Genomic DNA, 25,137 nt, shown 5'->3' on the forward strand with positions numbered 1-25,137 from the left:
CATGCGGCTCCATGGACACGCCTCATGCCCCGTGCCATGCGTAGATCGCAATGATCCAGCTGCCGAGCTTGCCACCTTCGACGACAGAATCCCCCGACGCAGTCCGCGAGCGCAAGCTGGCGCGTACGTTGCACGAAGGCTGCACCATAGACGTACTTAGCTTGTGCGTAGGCGACGTCTTGGAGAGCGCGGCCATCATGAGCATCCATCAGGAAGACATGGCCGGCTTTGAGCGCAACATGACGCAGCTCAAGGTGTACTACAACTCGTATGGGTACGTCTATGGAGCGTGCATGCAACGGTAAGCTCATCTCTGATAGCGCGCAACTGCCGGCGTCGAACCTCCAGTACCCGCTCATGGGCACGCGGCTCTTGCACTTGCTTGTGGAAAACCGCATGGCCGAGTTCCATGGCGAGGTGCATGCGTCTCGATTCGCGCAATCCTTACACCTTGCATAGCTCGAGATTCTGCCGGTGCACGGCCGCAATGACGCGAACATTGCGTTTGCGATGCAACTCGAACAGTACCTTATGGAAGGCAGCTACAACAAGGTGGTCCCACTGCGCAGCGTCGATCGCATACGCTCATCGTAGCCTAGGTCCTAGAGGCGCGCACGAACGAGCCCAACCCGTATTTCAAGTTTTTCATGGCGCAGCTGCTCCAAACCGTCCGGTACGCACCTCGACTCGGCTGCCATATTCTCATGCGCCTCCTCTGTGCATTGCAGCGACGCGATTGCCGATTGCGCCGAAGTCGCGTACGCGTCGCTCGACGTGGCCGACGCGGCCAAGATGATGATGTTTGCGTCGCCGCACGAGTTTGCGGCGTATGCGTCGACGAAGAAGCCGCAGTGGATCCTCAAGGACAACAATGTGTGGTTCCACGCACCGCAAAAGCACCTCGGGTACGTTGTCTTATTGCTGGTTTCTCATCGTACTTATTGCATGCCTCCAGCGCGTCCGACATTCCGTCCATGCGCTTGGTCGGCGAGACGCTGTCGTACGCGACCGAGCTGGACCGCATCGTCTAAGCCCTTGCTACCACGTAATACATAGTACCTTGATGGTGCACGATTTGCGACCCTGCTGGACCCGTCACGACACCTAATGGCCGAGAGCTGCTGTCGCCGCGCTGGCTCGACGCGGGCCATTTGGGCGCTGGCTCAACGCGCGCCGTTTGGGCGTTGGCTCGTGCTCGGAACCGAGCCAAGCCGAGGAACGGTGCCCCCGACTCGGTCGAGCATCATACAAACAGTGCATGAGATCAAACAGAGTTTGCAGTGGATGGACTAAGAATAGATGGACGCTCGCCAGTAGCAACGTTGCAGAGTTTCGGATGCCTCGTCCGAGCACGAGCCCACGCCGGCATGCGACGACGAGCCCACGCCGGCATGCGACGACCAGCCCCCGCGTGCAATCGACGATCGATGCCATCGTAGCAGCGCCGCCACTGCCATTGCCGCCGCCGACATCCACCGTCCTCGGCGTCGCCTGTCCGCCCGACATGGCCATCGATGTCGATGGCCATCGGCGCGTGCTCTCGTCGTCGCATGGCGACAGCGTCCTCACGCATATCAACGCGGTGGACGTCGGCACCTTGTCGCTGCGCGAGCTCGAGGCCGTGCTGGCGCGGACCCGGCACGTCGCCCGCACACTGCTTCTGGCGCCGCCCACGCGGGTCCTCACGATCCACGGGTGCTTTGGCAACGACAAGGCGCCTACAACCACCTATGTGCCCGTGCCGGTGCAGGTCGTCGACGTGAGCTGCGGTGCGCACCACCTCTTGCTGCGGACGCGGTGCGGGGACGTGTTTGCCTACGGGCGCGGCGAGAGCGGACGGCTCGGGCTCGGCGATACGATGTCGCAGACGACGCCAACGCGCATCTCGACGCTGCCGACGGCGCTCGGTGTCGCGTGCGGGCGCGACCACTCGGTGGTTGTCTGCACGGACGGACGCGCGTTTGCGTTTGGGTGGGGCGAGGGCGGGCGCCTCGGGCTCGGCATAGACGCTGGCGACGTGCTCACGCCGACGCGCGTCCTTCCGGCCAAGGACACGACAGAGGATGGTTACTACGTGGTCGGCGCCGGGCGCGAGTCGACGCTGCTCGTGTCCCACTCCGGCCAGCTCTTCTTTTGCGGCGTCCAGCACCTCGTCGGCGAGAACGGCCAAGAGACGACGCAACTGCATTTGCGTCCGTCGCCCGTGACCTGCGCCGCGCTCGACAAAGCGGTCATTGCGTCCGTCAAAGCCGGCGATGCGCACTACATGCTGCTCACGACCGCCGGCGACGTGTATACGTGGGGGCTTGGCGCGTCTGGGGCGCTTGGCACTGGCACCTATACCACCATCGTACATAGTACTCTTGTCGCATTGGTGTCACCAGTAGCGTAGAATACCCCGACGCGCGTCGTCGGGTTGCCCAAGGTGACCAAGATCGCGGCCGGGCCGTGGCAGGCGGCGGCCGTCGCCAAAGGAGCCGCGTACGTCTGGGGCGACGGGCTGGACTGTCGTCCCACACAAGAGTCGTGCGTCCAAGCCCCGATTGGTGACGTTGCTTGCACGACGACGACCACGTTCGTCGTCGCACACGGTGTGGTGCATGCGATGCCACGTGGCATGCTGCCGCCAGCGCTGCCCTCGTCGCCACTGCTATGTACATTCCGCGGACTAGAGGACAGGATCTCATGTGCGCTGTCGGTGCTAGTGGCTGGTGGCGGCGACTACGTGTGCTACCTGCAAGACTCAGCACGCGACGAGACAACGACGCAGGACGTAGTTGGTTGATCATATCTAAGACACGCACACAATGACCAACCTACTCGACGTGCGTTGAAGCATCGTGGGTGTCCCCGACGTCGCTGGGCAGGCCACGATGGGGCGCGTCGTCCGAGTCCGAGTCGGAATCGGACTCCGAGTTGGAGACGTCGTCGGTCGCGCCCGTGTCGGCGGCCTTTCCGAGGTGGTAGCTCGCTCGGTATGCCTCTTGCTGGCGCCGGCGCGCGGCCTCGCGGTTCATTTCCTGGTGCGCATGGTGCCAGCGCTTGAAGAATTTGATCGAGAGGAAGAGCGAGAGGATCGTGCCGAGGATCACGACCAGCACAAACTCGGTCGGCTCGGACGACTGCTCCTGGAAGATGCGGAAGAGCGCGTCCGAGACCTTCTCGGCCGGCTCGGGTTCGCCGTACGTGTCGGGGACCGACCCGTCAAAGCAGTCCTTGCCCTCGGCGTCGGTGGCCTTGCCCGGCGTGTAGCCCATGTGGCGGCAAAAGGCCGCGCCCCTACAGGCACCGATAGGATGCATACTTCATCGCGCCGTCGTACGTACGTGGTCACAATGTCCTTGAGCGGCGAGCAGACGAGCGCGTTGCCGTAGCACGGCGCGAGGCGGTGGTGCTCGGCCATGTAAAACTCGTCCTTGCACGCGTCAAACCAGTCGTCGCAGAGGTCGATGCAGATGCGGTCGATGGCGCCGGCGCCGACAAGCGGGTGGCACGCCGAGCACGTGAGCTCTTCCGAGAGCGACTGGCAGCGGCGGTTGACGTTGGCGACGAGCGGTTCGAGCACGAGCCGCTTCAACGGCAGGTTGTGCGTCGCGTTGCAGCACGAGTGCTTCCAGTACTTGCCGCAGTGCTCTAGCGCGCCCTGGCGCTGCAGGCGCGGCGGCTCGGACGCGTCGAACTTGAGGCCGCCCGTACTGCGGCAGCGGGCATCGGCCATGGCTCTCGAATCAATTGGTCCCAGCTGGTTTTTGACGGGCCATTGTAATTTTATTTTCGTCTTGGCTACAGTATGCGGGCAAGCTTGCCACGTGGTCACGACGCCCGCGCCGCCACCGCGCCGGCGTCCGCGGCCACGGCGCAAGCGAGGACGATCGACAACGAGGCAGTCAAGGTACGTGGTGGGGGCTGGGCGACGCCTTGGCGCGGCGCGCTACCAGCACTGTGGAACGTTTTCCGGATACGCATGCGGATTGCGTATCTTGGACGGGCATGAGCAGTCCGCCGCCACCTCGACCGAGCGGTGCGCCGCCGCCACGGCCCGCAGGCGCACCACCGCCACGACCGAGCGGTACACCACCGCCAAGACCCATGGGTGCACCACCACGACCAGATGCACCACCGCCACGGCCTGGTATACCGCCACCACGACCTGGTATGCCTCCACCACGCCCAGATGCACCGCCACCACGTCCTGGCGGCTCACCGCCGCGACCAGCAGGTGGCCCGCCTCCCCGCCCGGACGCACCGCCGCCACGCTCTGGTGTACCGCCACCGCGACCTAGTGCGGCGTTCGATGGCGCGTCGTCGCCGCCAAAGCCCGGTGCGCCGCCACCTCCAAAGCCGAGTGCCCCACCGCCATCAGAGCTCTCACCGCCCAAGCCTAGCGGTGCGCCTCCTGTGCCAAAGGCACCAAACTCCGAAGTGAGCGCGCCACAGCCAAAGGCGCCATCGCCACCCAAGGTCGAACCTCCGCAGCCAATGCCGGCACAGGTTGAGTCGATGCCAGCGAGCGAGTCCGCGCCATCAGCCGTCGCGAGTGGTCCTCCAAAACCCATCGTAGCTCGTGCTCCACCGCCTGGTGCACCGCCACCGACAAATGTTGTAGCACCTGCATCGTCATCGATCGGTCCACCCCCGGGAGCCCCTCCATCGTCTGTGATTGGTCCTCCTCCAGGTGCCCCTCCAGCGTCGACAAGTCCGATCAAGCCACCGCCGGGCGCACCGCCGATCAAACCACCGCCGGGTGCGCCGCCGGTCAAGCCACCACCGGGCGCGCCGCCAGTCAAGCCTCCGCCGGGCGCACCACTCGGAGCACCGCCGGGTCCACCGCCAGGTGCACCACCAGGACCACCGCCAAATGCACCACCCGGACCACCTGCTGGAGTGCCACCGGGCCCCCCACCGGGAGCGCCGCCAGGACCACCACCAGGAGCGCCACCCGGTCCACCGCTGACGGCACCTCCGGGGCTACCGCTCGGACCCGTCGGTGCAGGGGCGGCGCCAGGGGCCGAGCTGAGTGCGAGCTCGGTGGAGGCTCAAGCGCACGTGGAGCGTCAGCTTCGGAAAGGGCGCATGCGATTTACGCTCCTCGAAGCGCGGGGCCTCTCGCGCGCCAAGAACTCGGACGCCAAGTTCAAGGCCGATGTCTACTGCAAACTGAAAGTGGGCGCGCACGCCAAGGGCATGAAGGAGCTCAAGTCGAAAGTTTGGAAAAAGGCTGGTCGGGACGTCGGGTTCCTTGAGGAGCTGCTCCAAGTCAACTTGGAGTCGCCGTCGCTCCTGGTGCACACGAACGATGTGCTTTTGACGGTATATGCTCGTTGGTCTTGTGGGATTTGAAGTCACTCATGTCGAGTAGGTGGAGCTATGGGACGAAAATATGATTTCGGACGAGCTCCTCGGGTATGCCAACGTGTCGCTGCTCCGATTCTTTGACGGCCACGAGCACAAGGAGACGATTCCGCTCTTGCACATGAAGACCGGGATGCCCGCGGGTGAGCTCGACATTGCCTTTTGGTATCGTACAAGATATTCGATTTTTCCTATATTCACCACCGAATATCGATGTAGCCTGCGCATTGCGACCCCGGGCTTGCTCAGCTTTATCCTCATGGAAGGCCGGAAGCTCAAAAACATGGAGCTCATCGGGAAGCAAGATCCGTACATCAAGCTCGAGCACGACAGCCGCATGAAGCGCTCGAAGACGATTGATAAAGGCGGTACAAACCCGTACTTTGGCGAAGAAGAAATTTGCTTTTGGATCACGGCCGACTCGTGGGTCCATGATGTGATTGTGCGCTGTTACGACGAAGACGTGGGGAGCGACGACTTTATCGGCGAAAGCGCGCTCAGTGTCCTCGAGCCAATGCGAACCCTTGGCGTTCACGACGTGGTGCTGCCGCTCCTCAATAGCGGCAAGTCGGCCGGTGAAATCCTCATGAAAATTCAATTCTACCCCGCGGGCCGGCTCTCGCTCAACTGCATTGCGGGTCGTCGTCTCCGGTACTTGCGATGTATATGAAAAACACGATGCATCGGGTGTAGGGACGTCGACTCGGTCGGACAGCAAGACCCGTACGTCAAGATGACACTGGAAGGCGTCGGGATCAAGACCGTCGTCCGCACCGAGATCGACATGGACGGCGGTGTCGAGCCCGAGTGGAACCAGCGCTTTGAGTTTGACGTCGTCGACCAGTTTACATTAGCGGTCGAGTGCTGGGACCACGATGGCCTGGGCGAAGACGACCTCATCGGTACATCGATTGCAGAGATGACAATTTTTATGACCTTGGATCGTAGGAGAAATGAGCTTTTCGCTGCTGCCCATCTTTCGCTACGGCTATCTCGATGAGTGGTACCCGCTCCGCTTCAAAGGCAAGTATGGTGCCAACGAGAAGGCGGGCGAGCTCCATTTTGAGCTCTCGTTCGTCGCGCCTGCCGACAGCATTGGGTACCCCCAGCACCAAGTCCGTTCGATACGACATATTTTCATTATGTGGCAACAATATGTCTAGATTGGTATGGATACATTTGACGGGAAAGAGCGCTTGACCAAAGAGACGGCGCACTTGCGGGCGGCCGCGAATATCACGCCGCTTGATGTGGCCCCCGTCACGTACTCGAAAGCGATTCAAGACGCCAAAAATTACGTTGGCGACGACAAGTATGTACATATATTATTCGATTCGTCTTGTTTATATAGAATCGAATGTGTAGCACGTCGGAATTTTCCGAAGCCGAGATCCTCAGCGCGTTCAAATTTATCGATTTGGACAAAAACGCGTTCATTGGCGCGGCTGAGATTCGACACATTTTGATTTGCATGGGCGAGCTCATCACGGACGCCGAAGTCGACATGATGGTCAAGATGGTCGACCGCGACGGCGACGGACAAGTGTCGTTTGAAGAGTTTCGAAAGCTCGTCATTCACCCGGATCCGGGCGACCCGTCGTTCGACAAGGTGGCCGAGGCCGCGCCGGTCGAGGTTGTACACATTGTCAGTTGCGAGGACGCCAATTTATATTTGAAGATACGTAGGTCGCGGCCAAGACCGAGATCGTCTCGGAAGAAGACCGACGCCGCGACATGGAAACCAAAATGCACAAAAAGGTACATTTTCGAGCATTTCGATGCTTTTTGATCGGTGAAAATTGTGGGAATTGGACACTATATTTGTAGGCACTTTTGGACAAATTCATTGCCGACAACAATGTCAACTTGGACATGCTCCGCCGCGTCTTTGGCCGCTTCCTCAAGTCGGAGAAGCAAGGATTGAGCTTTGAAGACTTTTACACGCTGTTTGAAGTCGAGCCGACGGGCGAGTACCGCAAGCTGCACGCGTTGTACGCTGGCACGCAGCTCGCCGACATTCGCGACATTCTGTTGGGTAAATGTCGATTGCCATGTATCTTTCATGTAGAAACCTATGCATTAGGCATGAGCAACTTGCTCGACATTGAGAAGAGTATGAAGGCGCAGTTCTGCTTCGAGATTTACGACGATGACCACAATGGCTACATCACGGAGAACGAGCTCGTGAACATTCTCAAGGCGACGCACATGACGACCGAGGCCCAAGTGCAGAAGAAGGCCAAGACGATCCTGCGGCAGTGCGACGGCGACGGCGACTGCAAGATCGATCTCAACGAGTTTTACCTCATTTCCAAAAAGTTCCCCAACATCCTCTTCCCGTCCTTTAGCACCTAAGACTCCCAACATGATTTCATTGTCGAACCCGAGTTGGCCTTCTGTCGTATCCAGACCACTGGCTTCTCGAGTAGCTTTGGTGATCGTCTGCGGCGAATCCTGCGACACCCTACACAGCGTCGTCGCACGCAACCCGGCACTCTTGCCAGTCTTGCGCATTGCCGTTGATAGACAGATAGGTAGCGAGCTAGATAGATAGCTAGTAGATAGATAGCTAGATAGATAGCTAGATAGATAAATATGTACACATTAAACACGCCACCGACCAAGGTTTACGAGCTATAGAAGTCGTGTGCATCGAACGTCGTCGGAAATTGAGAGCTTGTCCACGCACTGGCGTTCTTCTTAAAGAAGTAACTGCTAGGTAGTACAATATAGTCCACTGGGACCCTGACCCTAGCACGGCAACACGAACGCCATTGTGAAAACACTCACACACAAAGGACGCTACGCACCCTTGTTCGATCCAAGGATGCTGCCGCGTCCACACCGTCTCTATTACAGATGCTACGACCGACGTGTATCATTCTCTACTGGTATATTTTGTCGTCGTCGTCGTTCTTCTTCTTCTTGGTCGTATACGCGATATCGCGTCGTTAGTACATGTGGCCATTCTGGTTGCTGGGCTGGCGCTTGAAGACTGTCGAGAGGAACTTGAGCCGGAGCTTCTCAAAGCCGTTGGCGCCTTTCGCCTTGCCCGTCATCGCGTCGCGGTCCGTCGAGTAGACCTGAGCGTGTTCGTCCACAAACGAGCTATAGTCGAGGACCGGCATGATCTTGTACTGCACGCGGGGCGCCAAGTGCAGCATGGCGACCCGTGCGAGCCGCTGCAGGCTGTTGACGTCGACCGTCGCGTGCGTTCGAGGCGCCGTGTCCATGACAAAGACGGTCCCGATCACGTGCTCGTCCGGCGTGTAAATGGGCACAGCGGCGAAGAACCGAATGCGACTGCCGCTACGGACGAGCGGGTTCTTGCGGAAGCGCGTGTCCTCGAGCGTATCGACAACGACCGTTGTCTTGCGGGCGGCGATCGTGTGCGCGCAAAACGTCGCGACGTGGCCAAGGTCGACGTTGCCGACGTGCGCTTTGAACCACTGCTTGTCATCGTCAATGAGGCTGACGCCGGCCACGCTGCAGTGCAGCAGCTGCGTCGCGAGCGAGCAAACCCGGTCAAAGATGACCTCGGGCGGCGTGTCGAGGATGTCGAGCAGCCGCATGGCTTCGCGCCGGGCGTCGTACTCGTCGGCCGGCGACCGGTCCATCATCATCGCTGGATGGTGGCCCGATGTGGTGGGGCGCGGCACCGATGTTGTCCGCGGCTGCGCCTGCGAGCGCGACCGCGCCGGCCGTGCGCGCTGCATCGACTGCTTCCGGTCGTCGAGGTGGTTCATTGCCATGCGCGCGAGCTTCTTGAGCACTTGGGTGTCGCACGACGTCTGTGGCCGGTGGCCGTAGACAAACACCGTGCCGAGCACCGTGCCGTTGCCATTGACGATCGGGGCCCCAGCGTAAAACTGAATGTTGGCCGGGCCCGTGACCAACGGGTTTTGATAAAAGCGCTTGTCGAGCGACGTGTCGAGGACGACGAGCGGCTTGGTCGACGCGATCGTGTGCGCACAGAACGCCACGTTGCGCGGGATGACGGTCTGCGCGAGGCCGATGCTGGCCTTGCACCACTGGCGGTGCTTGTCGATGAGGCTCACGCCGCCGATCGGGCACCGCAGCGCCTTGGTGGCCATCGACACAAGAACGTCAAAGACGTGCTCGTTGGGCGTGTCGAGGATCCCGTAGCTCTCGAGCTCCATGACGCGGTCGTCGTCGTTGGGGAGCATTGGTGGCGGCGCCCACGGAAAGTGCCACGCCGTCGACGCCTCGTCGATGGATGCGGCCGCCGGGTAGTACGAGTAGTGTTCGCTCTTCTGGAGGTCGTCCGAGTAGTGGATCGACGAGTCTTCGTTCGAGATCTTGCGCGGCGGCGACTGCGGCGACACCATCTCGGCCATCGGTAGCATCGTCGGTGTCTCTGCCAAGCAACAAAAAGGGCTCTGACAACGCCACTCGACGATCCCATTACGCGGGCTGCGAAGTGCAGTGTGACTCACGTGGCATCCCACGGTGCGCCCCCGAGTTTGCCCTTGGCAATTCGGCGCTGCATACAAAAACGTAGCAAGGCGGCCATTGAATGTCATCGGAAGCCATACAAATAACAAGTACGAATTGAGCGGAGGATTTAAATATTGCGCGTCACCCACATGGTCAGTTGCGGCCCAGTGACCGCGCCGTCACCCGAGGGGTGTTCAGATACGAGCAGAGGAGGCGAGCACCCGGTTGCGTGACGCGTGGAGCACACCAGCTGGCACAGCGACAAGCAACCAGTGTCGTGCGTGTTGTGCAGGCTATTTCCACGCAAATCTACTCGACGCCCATCTGCTGGCGGCTTTCGTTTACACGGCGTCTTGCGTGAGGCGGCGAAGAAAAAGCTACGCGACCCGAGGACAACGCTGCGTGAACTGACTTGGCGGTTGTTGTGATGGCTAGTGCTGCCGAGCTAGTTCATACCTTGCACCATCACTTTTGTCGTCATAGTGTAGCTACGCCTGCGCGAACAAGTAGATCTTTGCGGTGCCGCCCCATCCTCTTCGCAAGAACACGAGATCGTACTCATCTAGCATGACGCGCTGAGCTGACGCGCTCGCGAGGGTCAAGGCGTTGGTGACCGTTCAGCACGGAGCGTCGTTGTTGGTGCTAAACACTCAAATTCAAAGTCGCGCTTCAACGAGGTGTTTTTTCTGCACGTCCAACTCGCAGCAACGTCGACGATGGAATGGCGCCTTTCTACAAACGCTGTTTCGTAGCCACTGTATCTCGAATTACACTGTAAACAATACAGGTTGCAACAGAAAAGGCCACGTGTAACTGCCGGCAGTTGTACAGCGCGATGGAGGTCAAGCGCGCCAAGGTCAAGATCAAGGAGCCCGAGCCAGAGACACTGGCGTCCATCTCGGAGGTCGCCGCCGTCAAAACAGGGCCTGTGAATCGGCGTCGAGCGACCCGGCCAGCACTGGGAAAAGCTCCCCCCGAGCTATCGGAACCCGAAGGCGCCCCTGCCGTCGCTCCGTTGTCATCGCCCACCGACGAACAGAAAGGACAATTCATCCCACTCGATGTACGACGACTATTGTCTATACTCGCGTACTGAGGCGAACTTGTAGCAAGTCCAGCGGCTCGTTCAACGCCTCTCGACGTCCCAAGATCGGTTGGCCAAGCTGGCGCGCATCGAGAAGGCCATCGCTGACTTTCACGACGAAATCGTCAACGCGACCACCGACGCCGACACGCGACGACCCGTGCCAACGGCAGACGGTGACACGCTTGCCGTCATCAACTCGCTGCGCACGTACATGCGTGTCCAGCGCGGCTTCAAAGAGGTACATTCCACTTGTTTCCTTGGCACCCACCGCCGCCACCGGCAATATTATGTGCTTTTGACAATATATGGTGCTTAGGACTATGAAAAGACGCTGAAAATCTCGCTCAAGACGGCCACGGTGGCGCAAAAACTGTATGCCAACATGTTGTACTCAACCTAACCCGCGATATGTAGGGAAGAGAGCCATATCCGAGACGAACTGATTGCGCTCCAGCGCGACCACAACGCGCTGCTTTTAGAAAGAGAAGTGCTTATCGTCGAGATGGAGCAGACCGAGCACGGCCGCGCCCTTCTTGTCCAAGAAGGCCTCGATGCGCTCGATCGCGAGCGTGTCGTGAACCAAAGCCTCCGCACCGAGCTCGAGAGCACCAAGATTGAGCTTCAAAAAGCGCACGCCTGCGTACGTAGCTGTCACGTTCTAAAGGTATTAATGACGCTCGGGTAGGTGAGTACGCAAGCCAAGGCTCTGGATGAGCGTGAGAACGAGCACCGAGCGATGGCGTACGAGCTGGGTTTGCTCAAGCACACAGTTCACGAGCTCGAGTTTGGCATGTTGCGCCGACGCAGCTCGACGGCGATGAGTGTGAGCTCGCAGCAAGCGCCAAGCAGTGTCTCACCCCCGAAAACGGCCGCATATGCTGCGAGCGGGCGCGAACTGCGCCAAGCCCGCTTAAAGATTGGCAGCCTCGAGGCCGAAGTTGCGGCCGCCCGAGAAACGATTCTGAATTTGAAAAGCAAGGTCCACAGTCTCAAGACAAGTTTGCGTTCGAATGAGGTGCAAAAAGCCCAAAACGAAGCCCAGCGGTCGAGTTTCACTCGTTGCAGCTTGCTCTGATTGTTGCGTCTGTCTAGTCTGCGGAGCCGCGAGCAGAGCAAGGACGACCAGATCGCGTCTTTGGAGACCGCGTTGCTGAAAACGCGGAGTCGCTTGCACGAGAAGGACTCGCGCCTGGCTGCTCTAAAGGTAAGCCGTATGGAGCTGGCAGCGGCTAAAGGACGGTGTTTCTAGTCCGAGTACGACAAGATCTTTGCTGCACTGCAGAAAGACAGCCCCCAGAAAGCATCGGCAGCGCCAACGCGCGTCTCCAACGACGAGGCCAGTCGCATTGCGAATGACAATGTGTACACACTCCGTTTTTGTCATTCTTTCACGATCCGTGATATAGATATGTCACCGATTATTACAAATCGCGCTACGAACACCAAGCCCACGAGATTTTGACGCTGCGCAAGCAAATCAAGAAATTGCTCTCGCTCGAACACAAACAATACCACGACCAACACGCACGCGCCAAAGAGCACAGCCGGCTGCTCCAGAACTTCCAAGACCTCAAGCGGCAGCTGCAAGACGCTGCAATGACCGCTGCCACCAACCAAAAGCTCGCCGAGTCGAACCAAACGACGCTGCTCCCAGCCTCCGACTACTTGTGCGACGATCTTGGGAAACTTTTAGCGCGCCACGAATTCCTCGAAAATTTCTACCGGGACCACCCTGCTGGCGGCGGCTCTCCACGTAAGACTCGTTTCGGATAGCAGCAAAGGTCATCGTGGTACTGGTGGTATTAGTCGCTCATGTCATGACGGTCAATGTGACGATGGACCAACCGCCGCCACCACTGTTGCGTACGTCGCTCGCAAACACGCTGACGATGTTGATTCACGTCTGACAGGGAGCGCGTCGACGCCGTCGGTGCTCGGTGTCATCAAAAACGTGCGTCCGAAATCGGCGGGGGTCACGAAACCCAAAGGCGTCGGCTTGACACGGCAATCGTTCAAAGTTGGCGCCCTTTTATAAGTATCAAGTTGATACAATTGTGGTTTGGAGCCTCCTACACTCGAACTGGATTCCAACTCTTTCTGACCAAAGAGTTTATTCACAGTGACCGACAATTCTGAGAGCCTGCGCTTCGTAGTCGCATCCGCTTGAGGCCCAGAAGAAGTCGAGAAGATGTATGAAAGCGGAAGACTGGTTGATGTGACGCCTTGGGTACCTTACTCTGGCTCGCTGAAGCGGGTGGCGACGAGCTCAGCCACGCGTAATCACTTCAGCGCAAACTGGTCATGCTCTTGCTGTGGTTTTGCGATCTTTGGATCTCAAATTTTATTTCAGAGGTGTATCGGTCTCGCGACACAGTACTGAAATCACACCTCACGCCACCCAAGATCACAAACCGCACTGGGCGAGGTATTTCGATAGCATGAGTCACAAATGCACGCTCAAGCTGCCAACTGACCGATCCATCCCTTGGCGTGAGCCGAACCGAAAACCGGTTTTAGGACATCCGAACCGGTTCAAAATTGTTGACCAATCACAGACGACTTTGCATCTCGAACGTTCACAAAACAGCGATGGACGGCGCCAAGGACAATGCGGTCGACTGCCTGCAAAAGAAGGCCATGTCCGTACCGCCCCATTTAGATCTGGTATCTGATAGCAATTCGAATGCGTAGCTATGACCACTGCTTTGACCTGTGGTACAAAGACGTCTTTCTCAAGAACAAGAGCAAGGGCAAACTCGGCTGCCAAGAGCTCTACAAGGAGTACTCGGCGTGTATGACGGTACCAGCCACATGCACGTAGCGCTCGCCCTATGAACTAATTATGCGTAGGAGGAGCTCAAGGCAGACCTGCCGCTCGTTCAGAGCATCCGCGCCGAGATGAACCCCGAGCACACGGCGCAGTGGATCGGGAAGGACCTTCCGAATCCCAACGCCAAGGCTGAGAAAGCATAACAGACGTGTCATTTGCCTTTGCATTCTTCATGTACCGGCTCCCAGATCCTATTACCGAGGGCCGGCACTGCATATCTAGTTCATTCATGGGTTGGCAACGATCTCGCGGCCACGAGACTGCGCAATGTTGTTGGCATCTCAATAATATCGAAGTTGAGGTATCCGTCACGGCAACGGACTACGTAAAGTTCGCGCGCACTCACCAAGCGGCCTACCTCAAGTGCCTCGCCACGACCAACGCATACTTCCGGTGGCGCCAGTACGACTTCCAGGACACGACAGCCTGCTGCAACGACGTTGAGCACCTTATACTACTGCATTTCCCAGCCCGGACAACGACGCGGTGTCGCGGTCTGAGTGTATCGACTAGTTCAAGCGCTGGGGCAAGGCGCGTACTCGCCACGTAGACCGTTGCCGCGGAGCCACCGCTTCGATATTGTTCAATAATGTCTTGAGCTGGCTGGCTGTTCATGCTGATGAGGAGAATCTACCCACCTTGAGGCAGCTCTATACTGTGGGGTGCGCATCGACAGTTGCTGTTTGCCGACTCGAAACGTCCAACTTGACGGGGCACCGCGCAGACACGGTGATTCCTTGCGTTGGCCACCACCGTTCGTGTTGCACGTATCGCAGACATGTTGTCCTTTGCCGCGCAAAGGTTGCACATGGCCCGGTCGCGCCTCCAGCAGACTGTGGCGCCGTCGAATGTGATCATGGTCGAGTGCCGGCCGACGAGCAATGAGATGGTGCATCTCGACGCGAGCAAGTCGATCGCGCAATTGCTACACGAAGGAAACGAGCGCGCCGTCCTCTACCGCCTCGCGCAGCCTACGCTCGGTCAAGACGAGTTGACCAAAGTGTTCAAGGTACTCCTCCATCCATACCTTTTTGTATCAAAAACCAAGTAGAGCAACGACGCGCTGTGTACCGCGGTTTGCCTCGGGCACACGGACGTCATCCAGCGTCTTTTGGCGAGGCCGGACGTTGCATTGATCCCCGACGTAGGTCCGGGATGCTAGTCACATCATCATTCCATGTTGCCTAGTACATTCTTCAGCCGCTGGTGCTGGCGACGAAACGCGATCGCGCTGACGTCCTCGGGCTCTTTGCCGCGCGCAACCTGGCGTGGATCACAACGTTTGGCAGCACCGTAGGCACCCGCACCGAGACGACAAAAAAGACACATATTCTGTCCACATTCCTAGTCGTTTGCGCAAAAATACTGCGGCGGGCTCTCGCTTTTGCACTACGCGGCGAGCAACCATGCCCACAACGCGCTTGTCTGGCTCTTGGACCACGGTGTGCCGGCCACAGCGCGCAGCGACGTACCGTGCAACCTCTTGTGTCGCAAGATTTCTCACGAATGCTCATGCAAACTAGTTTGGCGATACGCCGCTCCATGAAGCCAGCCGTGAGCGCAACGAACGAGCGCTGACGCTGCTGCTTCGCGCCGGTGCCGACATCAACGCCACCAACGATGTACAAAGGATTTGGCAGCAAGTGGAATAGTCAACACATATGTAGGATGGCTGCACCGCGCTGCATGTCGTCATGCTTTTCCCAAACGAACGTCGGTCCAGAGCACACTGGCGTTTCTGCGCCGCCTTTGCGTCTCTCGAATGGACATGGATGCTCGCAATCTGGTGTGCAATCATCACTGTGTCAAACGGCGTTAGCTCGGCACTAGGAAGGATTCTCGGCCGTTGACTTGGCCAAAGACGGCGATTTTCGGCTCCTTTTCCTGAAGGAACATGCGTTTCGATCCCAGTACCCTTTGCACTACGTGGCGCGCTCCAATGACGTGGCTGCCATGACCGCCTGGCTCGCTGACAAGAGCGCGAGTGAGATTGCAACGGCCTTGGCCACCACCGATGACGTAAACAAATCTTGGCCCTTCCAACGCCGACAACCGAGTCGTAGGACGGGCGCACGGTCTTGATGTACGCAGTGGAAGCCCTCGACCTCATGCGCACCGACGGCCAAGTGCTCACGCAATTGCTTCCGCACTTGAGCGCCAGCGATCTCAAGCGGCAAGACCAGGTTTACATGCCCTCTTTTCTTTTTGACGACTCAAATGCAGCAGACAGGGCGCAGTGCCCTCGAGTACCTCCTCGAGAAGGACGTGATCTGCCAAACCAACCGCGACGGCGCGTCCAACATTGCCTTGATACAAGCACTCGACGCGTTGTCATGCCAGTCGACATTGCCGTTGCGGTTTGCCCTTGGCGTAGTGTTCTTTGCATCGAGTTGCGCTATCATGGCGATGCCCCTAGGCCAAGGCCCCCCGCGGGGGCAAGCCGCCGCGGATTTGCGGCGGTGCATGTTCCGACACTGGGCGGTCCAGCTCAGTTCCGTTCGCCACACTAGCGTCGACGGCCAAGTGGGACGAGCTTGAAAACTGTCTACGGACCTCGACAGACTATGACGAGATCAATCTCCACGATGCGGTGGTGCGATATCGTCTCATCACTTCTGGTCGACTATGCTTCGAGTAGGGTGGCACGGTGCTGCACTACGTATGTAAAAACAGCAATGGAAGCGTGTTGCAAGCGCTCTTGAAGCAAACGAAGCTCCAGCTCGACGTGCGTACGCGGGATGTACGTCGATTCAATCGATCGCGTTGTCGCTCATCTTGGAAGCTGCAGACTTCCAAAGCGTTGGCCATCACGATTGCCGCCAGCCGCAACTTTGAAGACGGCGTGCGCCTCCTCCTGCGCGCTGGCGCGTTCCACGGCATCGACGAGCCGTACTCTGCGGTACTTGGCAACACAGTGGGTCTGTATCGTCTAAGGTGCGCGGCTAGTCACGCGCCAGCGAGCTGTATAAGCAAGCAAGCGTCAGCAAGCGACTTGTGTACGACAACTGGGCGCTGCAGCACCGGTACCCCGCCTACCACTTGGTCCGGCTTCTCAACATTGCCGAAGCCGAACGCTGCATACGGGTTGGACCACCGACGGGGATGGTGCTATATGAATGTGCCTCTTAGACCAAGGAATCCGCGCTGCATCTTGCGGTGCGCCACGCGCTGCCGATAAGTGTTCTCGATCAGCTCTTGGCGCGCGACGACGTCGACTGTGACGCACCCAACGCGGTACGCATATTCAACCGCAAAAGGCTGGCATGCGTGTAGGAGGGGGAGACGGCGCTCATCGTCACCAGCAAGCTCGGACACTGTGAACACGCGACGTGTCTTCTGGCCAACGGTGCCGACGTCTACGTGTGCGATGCGGTGGGTCGCTCGTGCTAGTCGATCTGTTGCACTCACACTAGGCGCATTAGATTGGCTGGTCGGCGCTTCAGCACGCGGCGAACCAACACAATCTGTACATGATGGAGCAACTGCTTGCGCACATTGACGACCTCCCGCTGCAAAAGGTAGTATTTTTTACTAAACATGTCGCATCATCGAGAAAACTAGGAATTTTTCTGGGGCAACGACCACGTTTTTGGCGATGACGTCTTGGCGCTCTATAACCGGGAGGACGCCATGCGCCGGGACTCGAAGGCATCAGCTCCGACGGGCGACGCGCATGGCGACCCTCCACGTCGACGACGCCTTTGAGCCGAGCCCGTTCCGCAAGGCCCTTATGTGCAGCACGACTCTAGTCCAATGTTTTTTGCACGACTGCGTGACGATGGACCGTGACGACGCCACGTTTTCGCATGTACGTTATACGTTTTTGAAGAACATGTTGCGAACATTGTCTAGTTGGACATTGTGTATGGCAAATGCGCCCACAAGAGCGCGTTGTACGCGATTCTGCACTTGAAGCTCGCGAACGCCGACCTGACGTTTGCGGCGCAGCAAATATGCCTCGAGCACGCAGTGTTCCGCCGCCTCCTCGAGATCAAGTGGGAGCTTTTCGGGCGGCGCATGTATGTCGAGCGCCTCCTGTTGCATCTCTTGCTCTTGGTGACGATGACAATATCTTCCATTCTCTTTGATGACGCGCGGCCGTCGCCGACGACGTATACGATCGGGGTTGTGACCACGCTTTTCGTTGGCGTTGGCTATGTCGCCGCGCAATGTCTACGTCCGCGGGTCGTGTCCTGGCTGCACGGCAAAGCAGTGCTGCCACGCGACCTCGTGATGCTCATGGGCGTGGTGACACTGGCACTGGCCGTGCCGCTGCTCTTGTATGCCGATGCACTTTATCTTCCTGTGTGGTATTCCACGATGAACCACCTAACCCTCGGCGCCACCGTGGGCTATTTCGTTGTGAACGAAATCTACGAGCTGCGCGGCAACCGGGCCGGGTACTGGGGCTCGAGTCTCAACGTGGTGCAGCTTGTCAACTACACTGCGATCCTCAGTGTGTTTTTGCCCCTGAAACTGGGCTGGCTGCACGCGCCCAACCAGGTGCAAGCGGGTATCGGTGCACTTCTCGCGTCTGTGCTCTGGGTGCTCTCGTTTCAATTTTTGGAGGTCGTCTCGTCCGCAAGCTACCTCCTCCCGATGATGACGCACCTGTTTGGGGACATTGCAAATTTTTTCGTGTTTTTTGGCGTCTTTCAGTGCGGCTTGACGCTCATCTTCTACCAGCTCTTCGTGCTCACGTCCGACCCGGCGTTTAGCTCACTGGGGCAGTCGTTCTCGACGGCGTTCTTTGTCTTGTTTGGCCAAGTCCCGCTCAGCTCTCTCCAAGCGTTTGACGACCCGGCAGATTCATTTGCGCCCATCATGTACACATCCACGTCGCTTCTCATGATGGCGCACTCGGTCATCCTTGGCCTCGTGCTCTCCAACGTCCTCATTGCCATGTTCAGCCACACGCTGGAGAAATGCCTCGCAAACGCCAAAGCGCAAGCGCTCATCACGTACGCGTGGTGCATCCTTCGCCTCGAGATGACCATGAACCTCTCGGAAGCCGACGTGCTGCGCCTCACGCACGACGTTAATGGCGACGGCAAGCTGCAACTGCGACAACTCTTTACCGCACGCGTCCCCAAGTCGAAGCTCGGGCTCGTCTCCGAGCAAGCGGACGCCTTGGCTCGACACACGACGGCGCGCGCCGACTGGCACAAGCAAATGCAGGCGCTCGAGAACGTCGTGGACTCACAGATTCAGTTTGTGGAAGACGCGCTCTTGCACGTGAGTCACTTTACTGAGATGAACGTCGCCGTCGCGTTCGCTGGCGAGCTCTGCCTTCTGGAGGCAACGCGTGCTGCGCTGCGAACACTTGTTGCTACCGCGCGCCAGAGCCAGCGTCCGTTCCGACATGCGATCCTCCCGACGCTCCAACGACAAGCCTCCAAGGTGCTGAAGCGGAGCGCGGCCGAGATGCATACGTTGTGGCGGCGCTCGGACGACCCGGCGCAGATGAACGACCACGACCAGTGCATGCTTCTCTTTCAGCTCAACCAGCACACGACGCTCGAGACGCCATTCGCAGTGATGGTGCAGACGATTCTGGCAGCCATTGAAACCGCCTTTGAGATCGAGAGAGACATTGACGACGCAGCGACGCGCCACGCCAAGCAGATGACCGATATGGCAGCACAGTTGGAGGCCGTCGAGAAGCAGAACCGCGCATTGTCAACAGAGCTCCAAGCAATGGCAGCGCAGCAAACCGCGATGCTCTCGCTCCTCACTCGAATGAGACAAAGCGCCATGTCCACGACGCTTCCAACAAGCAACTAGAACTAGAATCGTAGAGACTCCATTCGACCCGTCACCGTACACGTCACCACGAGAAAGTGATCTTGTATAAGGCCAACATCGTCTATATGTTGCATGGTGTTTCTGAGAGCAAAATCATATCTCAACGAGGTTCAGTATGGTACGGTGGCATGCAACTCATACAAGACCATACACAGAGCGCTCAGTTCGACCATGGATTGCTCTGTGTGAGTGTCGATCACCGCAAGCACTGCGCACCGCCGAGCGAGCTGTTGAAATCGTCCTCAAATGAGCTGCTGGCCGTAGCTAACATTAGTGTGGGCATGTTGATGTGGTGAGCCCCAACGTATGTCGTTTCGGTGTCGAGCTGAGTCAAGTTCGTCTCGGTGGGAAGCCTGTCTGGCCCTGGAGGCAAGGCTAAGCCGTCGCCACCCTGCAACCGATGCACTCCTGCTGCGTATATGTAAAGATCGTCGTGTTCAGAGTGCTAGCACTTAAACAGACAGCGCAAACGCGGTGGCGATGACGATGGTCACGGTCGGAAGCGCCACAACGGTAGCTGTCGACGGCTTGGTCGTTGGCGCCGGTGTCGAGCTGCCGAGGTAGAGCCCCAGGTTGGTCAAGAACGACGAGAGCGACGTGCCAAGGAAGGCCGAGACGGTGACGTTGCCGACCGTACAGTTGAGGTTGGCCTTGGCGACAGCTGTCTGGACGTCCGTGAAGAGCACATCGCAGCTGGGCGTCTTGGCGATGGCCGCGAGACTCGTTGCATTTGGTGTCGGGCCCGCGATAGAGATCGCGACGCCGCTCTCGTTCGTGCATTTGGCATAGTTGGTGCTCGCGAGCACGGGAAGTAGCGGGAGAGCGAGGTCGGTCGCTGAGCAGGCGGCGCCCGCAACCACTGAGAGCGTGCATGCACTGAAGAACGCGGTGCGAAGTAGGCCCACCATGGTCCTCGGTCAACTGTTGGCGCTTGGAACTGCGTCGGTTTTAAATGGTTTCAGGAGGTGTGTGCGACCATCTCAGACCGCTTCAGGGGTCGCCGATCTATAAGTTCTTATGGCTATACTATGGTGGCTTTGTCGTAGACTTATTTCGTTTTGCACCAATAATTGTTTACTTGCTAAACAATTTGAGGATAATTGTGTCTACAAGACTAGATGCGCGGCAGCGAGGAGCGTCAGAGTCACACTTGAGAGCGCCGCGAGAGACGCCGAGTTGTTGAGAGGCTTGGAACCGGCGGGCGGTGCCGTCGTTGCACTCATGTACGCGTTGAGGTTGGTCACGAACGTCGTGATCGAAGTGCCCACAAAATTCGAGACCGACTGCCCATTCACGGTGCACGTGACGCCGGCGCTGTTGACCGCGGCCTGCACGTCGTCGTAGAAGGCGACGCAGCTCTTGGTGGCGCCAATGATGGCGAGGTTAGCCGGGCTCGGGAGGTTTCCCGTCAGCGAGAGAGGCACACCGCTGTCCTTTTGGCAATTCGCATAGTTGGGCTTGCTGAGGACAGGTAGCAGCACGGGAACAAGAATCGTCGACGAGCACGCGTCACCAACAACGGAGCTCACGGTGTACGCAAAGGCGAGCAGAACGAACGGAAGCAATCGACGGGCCATGGGAAAATAGACTCTGCCCATCCCAAAATTTGTGATGGAAAGAGAGCAGAAACGTCGAAAATCGAAATATGGTGGGAGGCCGACCTGCTCTTCCTGCTTTACAGATCACTGATCCCAACGCCAGAGAATTTCAGAGCCGTACCTTGATAGAGTTGCTACCGGGTTCCAGATGCTACCTGCGCCGGCTCACCTGTGCCCATGTCTCGCCCAGCTTGCACAATACAAAGCTGATTACCATGATGCACGATACCTTCGCTGGCCACGATGGGGGAATTTTCCTTCGATTTGGACGGTAGGTGCATCAGAATGACAGAATATTTGGTTCCTCGCTTACTTGATGAATTGCTCGTGAATGGATATTGACAATGCCCTACGACTAAAAACAACAACTTAGTAGCAAAATGGACTTTGGATTTCTATGGTATCGGGTCGTCATTGTTGATGTGAAGCGTCGGCGCGAGGGTTGTTGCGAATTTACTTCAGTTGCAAGAAGGTTTAGTAGTCTTCATCCCGCGAGGCCTGTGCTGCAGCTAAGCGCTCCTTCTCAATGAGGTACTTGGAGATGGCTGGCGGGATTGCCGACGCAAAGCCGTAGACAAAGATGGCAGAGAAGACAAACCAGAGCACTTGGTTTCGCAGCTTGCGCGCTTTCTCCCTCGGGTCCATCGATTCGACCAAGTGTCGCTGTAGCGTCGAGGCCTGGGCCTTGACGGCGCCAGCGGTGGCCCCCAGCGCGGTATGGGAGAGCTTCGTCGCTTGGTCCTGGGCACTCGTCGCCAAGCTTTTGGATGCGTTCGTCAGTGATCCACCCGCTCGCTGCAGCGTCTCTTTAGCGACGTTGGCAGCCGACGTTCGGACGGCCTGGAACTTGTGTGTTGCGGCGTTGGCGGTCGCCGAGCCGACGGCCTGCAGCTTGTGCTTGGAAGCATCGACGGCCGAGGCGCCCATGTCTTGCAGCCTCTCTTTCGACGACATCGCGAGCGCTTGCGCACTTGACACGACGCGCGCGCGCGTCTCCTGCAGCTGCGCAGACGACTGTGCCTGGAGCTGCGTCAAGCGCGACGCTGTCGTGGTTGTTGCGGCCTCAGCCATGCCCTTGGCCTTCGCCTGGAGCAGCGCCGCCGACGCCTACACGCATATGAGGCTGTGGGTTAGGCGAACACGAAGCGTACCTTGGCGTCATGCGACGGCAGCGCGCCACGTAGGCGGCCGACGACGCGATCCAGGAGCCCTCGCCCTGCCATGCCGCCTTGTCAACGCACCAATCCCCGTGCGGCACGTTTAAACACGTTAAACCTGTTGAACCAAGCGCGTTGAACTTCCGAATGTTGGTAAGCTGAGAACAATGGCCTGTCGAGTTCTCAACTTGGTTCACGGATCCCTCGAGAGCAGCCAAAGCTTCTTCTTCAACATGAAGTCCGCACTTCTGCGCGCCCAGCCAAGGCCAAGCTGACACCGACCTGTCACGTCTGGGATCGCGTCTTGCCCCATACGGTACTTAAGACTACGTTTCAAAATCACGAAGAGGGACCGCAGTCCCATCACCTGCCGGAAGCGCCGACGACGTGAGGGATCGACATCACTTGGCAAAGGTGCCCAGCAGCACAGCGTCAGCCAGCCACGCACCACAGCATCTCATGCGTTTAACTGCACCCTTTCGCGCGTCGTAAGTCACGTGAAACCCCTTTTTGTCGTTCAACTTGCCATTCGGATACCGAGTTAAAACGGCGTATCCGGAATGATCCATCAACACGGGAAAGTGGGCGGCCACTCCGCAACCCGCCACGCCGACGAAGCATGCAGGCCGCGCTACGAGCCATGGCGCGCCGCGTCCAGCACATCCCGGACAAGCATCAGTTCACGTGCGAGGCGCAGTCGTCGACGAGCCACATGTCGACGCTGCTCGGCTTCCTCGAGTACAGCATCGAGGTACTACCGCAGCGACTTGCAACTGGCCTATCGCCTCATTCGCGTGGTGTAGGGCGACGTCATGGACATTCGCCGGACGTACGTGTTGCCCGACGGGCGCGGCAACGGTGTCGCCAAGGCCCTCTGCGACGAAGCCTTTCGATTTGCCGCGGCGCGCAACCTCTCGGTGCAGCCGTCGTGCGCCTACATTGCCACGCGGTACGCCAAGCAGCAGCAGCAGCAGCAGGAGCGGCTACACCACGCGCAGCAGTAGCTCTCGTGCATGTCCTAGTCGTCGTCTTTTCTCATTATCAGTATACACCGTGTCTTTGTTCTCCTACGATGACGCTGCGTGCTCCGACAAGGTCCACCGAGAAGTATCGTGGACAGACCATCGCATGTGACCGACTGCGATCCCTGTTGCCCATGGTCATGCCAATCGCTCGTCATCGACGTCGTCGTTCGAGCTTGGTCCTGCTTCACTCGTTCCATTCAACGTTCTAGCGAGCGTCGACGAGACAAACTACAAGTTGGGCGGCAGTACGGTTTGGTGCGCCCGCGCGTCTTCATAGAGGAGCAGCCATCGCGGCTTTTGCTTGCGCTTCGAAGGCTGCGACGCATCGCGATGGTGCTGTTTCTTTGCTTGCGCCTCGGCTTCGGCTTTGGCGCGAAGCCAAATGATATAGTCTTGTTTGACCTACGCAGCGTTGAAGCGTGGGTTTTGCGCGGAATCGAGGTACGGCCTCTCGCCACTCGAGCTCGGCTTGCCGCGCGCGCTGCTCAGCGAGCTCGGCCTCGGCCAGCGCCGTCATTTTCGGGCTCTTGCACGACGAGAGCTTGGGCAGCAGCGTCCGCTCGCTCGGTTTTGGGAAGAGCGAAAACGTTGCTTTTTGCGAGCGCAGAAAAGACTCGTCGTTGAAGCCGCCCTAGCCCACGAATTGCTATGCGTTTGGCCCGAAAACAAAGCAGCAATGTACGCGCATGGACGTCGACTTGAGTCGGTTGGCCGATACAAACAGCATGCGCTGGGTCTAGTAAACTGTGAGGAATATCGAGGTATCGAAGCGCCGACCATTTCGATATCGCTCGTCGGATGTATGTCGAGGTTGGGCAGCTCTTTCTAATCGTACATTGCACAATGAGAGCAGAAACACGGAGCGTACTTGACGGCGTTTGGCCAGCGACGGCCTGTGCTTGGCCTCACGGTCGTGCTCGTCGTCCATCTCGCGCGGTGTAATGACATGCTCGTCGATGAGAGTGCCAATCTCATGCATGAGAAGACTGTGGTCGGGCGTGTTGCCGACTTGGTGGAGAACCAAGTGCGTAACCTGCGCGACGACATGTGAGCGACGCCTCGGATGCAATAAGACGGCGGTACTTCTTCCATCTCGCGGTGGCTCAGCGAGCGCGGCAGCTTGAGGAAGCGGCTGAGCTGCCGCTTGAAGAGCGCCGACGCGTGCGCGTCATCGTCCATGATGGAAAACTCGTCGCTCTCGTCGTCGTGCGCAGTGTCGTCGTCGTCGTGCTGCTTTCGCTGCAGCCGCTCGGCAATCTCTTTTGTCGTTGCAAGGATCGCATCGATGCGCTCTTCGAACGACTCGTCGCGCTTGGCTTTGGCGGTTGCTTTGGCCGCGTCCCGGTGAATCTTGGCTATAGGAGATAGTCGTACGGGTCCAAGTGGAGCTGCAGTGTACAGATAGAGATCTCGTTCATTTGCTCGAGCGCTGTCTGGACGCGCTCGTGCCGGAGGTCATCGAACGGCATCGAGACGGACCGCGACCGTTCCACAAGATCGAAATCGGCGCTTCTGATTGGCGCCAGGGTTCGACAGAGCGCAGTTCCAAGCCCAACACCAAGGGTGAGTTCTTATTGGCTCTTGTTTCCACCCAGGCGTGCGCTCGGATTGGCCAAAAAGAATGGCGTGTGATTGGCTCGTTCGCGTTGCAATAACAGATGCCATTGGCCCGCGGTGATGCAATTTCGGCTTTGCGTCATGGCGGCGTCGCACGGGCTCCGCGCCCAGGCGCCCGAGTTCGTGCCCGCCCAGCAGCAGACCTTCCGCCACGAGTTCCCGTCGCTCGTCGAGCCCAAGTTGCAGCTGCCGGCGCGCGTCCTCAGCT

At 58.6% G+C, this 25,137-nt stretch overlaps 13 protein-coding genes across 13 annotated transcripts; 7 read left to right on the plus strand and 6 right to left on the minus strand.

Moving 5' to 3' along the window:
• The first annotated feature begins 42 nt into the window (after positions 1 to 42).
• Positions 43 to 1,086, plus strand: SDRG_11075 (hypothetical protein). Its single transcript, XM_008617098.1, has 7 exons — positions 43 to 123; positions 172 to 274; positions 321 to 417; positions 460 to 552; positions 600 to 673; positions 729 to 905; positions 956 to 1,086. The coding sequence occupies exons 1-7, from the start codon at positions 51 to 53 to the stop codon at positions 1,029 to 1,031; spliced, it is 693 nt and encodes a 230-aa protein (XP_008615320.1). The 5' UTR covers positions 43 to 50; the 3' UTR covers positions 1,032 to 1,086.
• Positions 1,087 to 1,306: 220 nt separating this feature from the next.
• SDRG_11076 (hypothetical protein) lies at positions 1,307 to 2,829 on the plus strand. The gene is made up of 3 exons (XM_008617099.1): positions 1,307 to 2,350; positions 2,393 to 2,654; positions 2,706 to 2,829. The coding sequence occupies exons 1-3, from the start codon at positions 1,337 to 1,339 to the stop codon at positions 2,783 to 2,785; spliced, it is 1,356 nt and encodes a 451-aa protein (XP_008615321.1). The 5' UTR covers positions 1,307 to 1,336; the 3' UTR covers positions 2,786 to 2,829.
• SDRG_11077 (hypothetical protein) lies at positions 2,817 to 3,718 on the minus strand (the record flags this gene model as incomplete). The annotated part of the gene is made up of 2 exons (XM_008617100.1): positions 2,817 to 3,279; positions 3,327 to 3,718. The coding sequence occupies 2 exons, from the start codon at positions 3,716 to 3,718 to the stop codon at positions 2,817 to 2,819; spliced, it is 855 nt and encodes a 284-aa protein (XP_008615322.1).
• Positions 3,719 to 4,479: 761 nt separating this feature from the next.
• SDRG_11078 (hypothetical protein) lies at positions 4,480 to 7,739 on the plus strand (the record flags this gene model as incomplete). The annotated part of the gene is made up of 11 exons (XM_008617101.1): positions 4,480 to 4,537; positions 4,676 to 5,310; positions 5,360 to 5,517; positions 5,572 to 6,003; positions 6,046 to 6,254; positions 6,301 to 6,467; positions 6,516 to 6,664; positions 6,718 to 6,985; positions 7,039 to 7,110; positions 7,180 to 7,387; positions 7,436 to 7,739. 11 exons carry the CDS (start codon positions 4,480 to 4,482, stop codon positions 7,705 to 7,707), a joined length of 2,628 nt encoding a protein of 875 aa, XP_008615323.1. The 3' UTR covers positions 7,708 to 7,739.
• A 387-nt stretch (positions 7,740 to 8,126) lies between these two features.
• Positions 8,127 to 9,855, minus strand: SDRG_11079 (hypothetical protein). The gene has a single exon (XM_008617102.1). It carries the CDS (start codon positions 9,717 to 9,719, stop codon positions 8,304 to 8,306), a length of 1,416 nt encoding a protein of 471 aa, XP_008615324.1. The 5' UTR covers positions 9,720 to 9,855; the 3' UTR covers positions 8,127 to 8,303.
• A 762-nt stretch (positions 9,856 to 10,617) lies between these two features.
• Positions 10,618 to 12,999, plus strand: SDRG_11080 (hypothetical protein). The gene is made up of 10 exons (XM_008617103.1): positions 10,618 to 10,873; positions 10,920 to 11,135; positions 11,214 to 11,269; positions 11,312 to 11,537; positions 11,583 to 11,941; positions 11,990 to 12,101; positions 12,147 to 12,259; positions 12,304 to 12,650; positions 12,704 to 12,760; positions 12,808 to 12,999. The coding sequence occupies exons 1-10, from the start codon at positions 10,646 to 10,648 to the stop codon at positions 12,930 to 12,932; spliced, it is 1,839 nt and encodes a 612-aa protein (XP_008615325.1). The 5' UTR covers positions 10,618 to 10,645; the 3' UTR covers positions 12,933 to 12,999.
• A 465-nt stretch (positions 13,000 to 13,464) lies between these two features.
• Positions 13,465 to 14,171, plus strand: SDRG_11081 (hypothetical protein). The gene is made up of 3 exons (XM_008617104.1): positions 13,465 to 13,536; positions 13,589 to 13,697; positions 13,748 to 14,171. The coding sequence occupies exons 1-3, from the start codon at positions 13,487 to 13,489 to the stop codon at positions 13,868 to 13,870; spliced, it is 282 nt and encodes a 93-aa protein (XP_008615326.1). The 5' UTR covers positions 13,465 to 13,486; the 3' UTR covers positions 13,871 to 14,171.
• Positions 14,172 to 14,448: 277 nt separating this feature from the next.
• SDRG_11082 (hypothetical protein) lies at positions 14,449 to 19,511 on the plus strand (the record flags this gene model as incomplete). The annotated part of the gene is made up of 19 exons (XM_008617105.1): positions 14,449 to 14,736; positions 14,779 to 14,871; positions 14,916 to 15,020; positions 15,076 to 15,195; positions 15,251 to 15,349; positions 15,558 to 15,746; positions 15,791 to 15,910; positions 15,954 to 16,097; positions 16,144 to 16,186; positions 16,238 to 16,320; positions 16,366 to 16,467; positions 16,516 to 16,626; positions 16,674 to 16,811; positions 16,857 to 16,961; positions 17,001 to 17,099; positions 17,150 to 17,245; positions 17,289 to 17,327; positions 17,383 to 17,535; positions 17,580 to 19,511. Exons 1-19 carry the CDS (start codon positions 14,506 to 14,508, stop codon positions 19,509 to 19,511), a joined length of 4,002 nt encoding a protein of 1,333 aa, XP_008615327.1. The 5' UTR covers positions 14,449 to 14,505.
• A 473-nt stretch (positions 19,512 to 19,984) lies between these two features.
• SDRG_11083 (hypothetical protein) lies at positions 19,985 to 20,440 on the minus strand (the record flags this gene model as incomplete). The annotated part of the gene is made up of 1 exon (XM_008617106.1): positions 19,985 to 20,440. The coding sequence occupies one exon, from the start codon at positions 20,438 to 20,440 to the stop codon at positions 19,985 to 19,987; it is 456 nt and encodes a 151-aa protein (XP_008615328.1).
• A 198-nt stretch (positions 20,441 to 20,638) lies between these two features.
• Positions 20,639 to 21,109, minus strand: SDRG_11084 (hypothetical protein; the record flags this gene model as incomplete). Its single annotated transcript, XM_008617107.1, has 1 exon — positions 20,639 to 21,109. The coding sequence occupies one exon, from the start codon at positions 21,107 to 21,109 to the stop codon at positions 20,639 to 20,641; it is 471 nt and encodes a 156-aa protein (XP_008615329.1).
• A 495-nt stretch (positions 21,110 to 21,604) lies between these two features.
• Positions 21,605 to 22,353, minus strand: SDRG_11085 (hypothetical protein; the record flags this gene model as incomplete). The annotated part of the gene is made up of 2 exons (XM_008617108.1): positions 21,605 to 22,237; positions 22,282 to 22,353. 2 exons carry the CDS (start codon positions 22,351 to 22,353, stop codon positions 21,605 to 21,607), a joined length of 705 nt encoding a protein of 234 aa, XP_008615330.1.
• Positions 22,354 to 22,635: 282 nt separating this feature from the next.
• SDRG_11086 (hypothetical protein) lies at positions 22,636 to 23,357 on the plus strand. The gene is made up of 2 exons (XM_008617109.1): positions 22,636 to 23,038; positions 23,091 to 23,357. Exons 1-2 carry the CDS (start codon positions 22,907 to 22,909, stop codon positions 23,289 to 23,291), a joined length of 333 nt encoding a protein of 110 aa, XP_008615331.1. The 5' UTR covers positions 22,636 to 22,906; the 3' UTR covers positions 23,292 to 23,357.
• Positions 23,312 to 24,834, minus strand: SDRG_11087 (hypothetical protein). The gene is made up of 7 exons (XM_008617110.1): positions 24,712 to 24,834; positions 24,396 to 24,667; positions 24,181 to 24,345; positions 24,090 to 24,137; positions 23,995 to 24,048; positions 23,758 to 23,943; positions 23,312 to 23,714 (listed from the first exon to the last, which is right to left on the minus strand). Exons 1-7 carry the CDS (start codon positions 24,779 to 24,781, stop codon positions 23,541 to 23,543), a joined length of 969 nt encoding a protein of 322 aa, XP_008615332.1. The 5' UTR covers positions 24,782 to 24,834; the 3' UTR covers positions 23,312 to 23,540.
• Positions 24,835 to 25,137: the final 303 nt, after the last annotated feature.

This window comes from Saprolegnia diclina (assembly GCF_000281045.1).
Source record: "Saprolegnia diclina VS20 unplaced genomic scaffold supercont1.39, whole genome shotgun sequence".
Lineage (NCBI taxonomy): Eukaryota > Oomycota > Saprolegniomycetes > Saprolegniales > Saprolegniaceae > Saprolegnia > Saprolegnia diclina.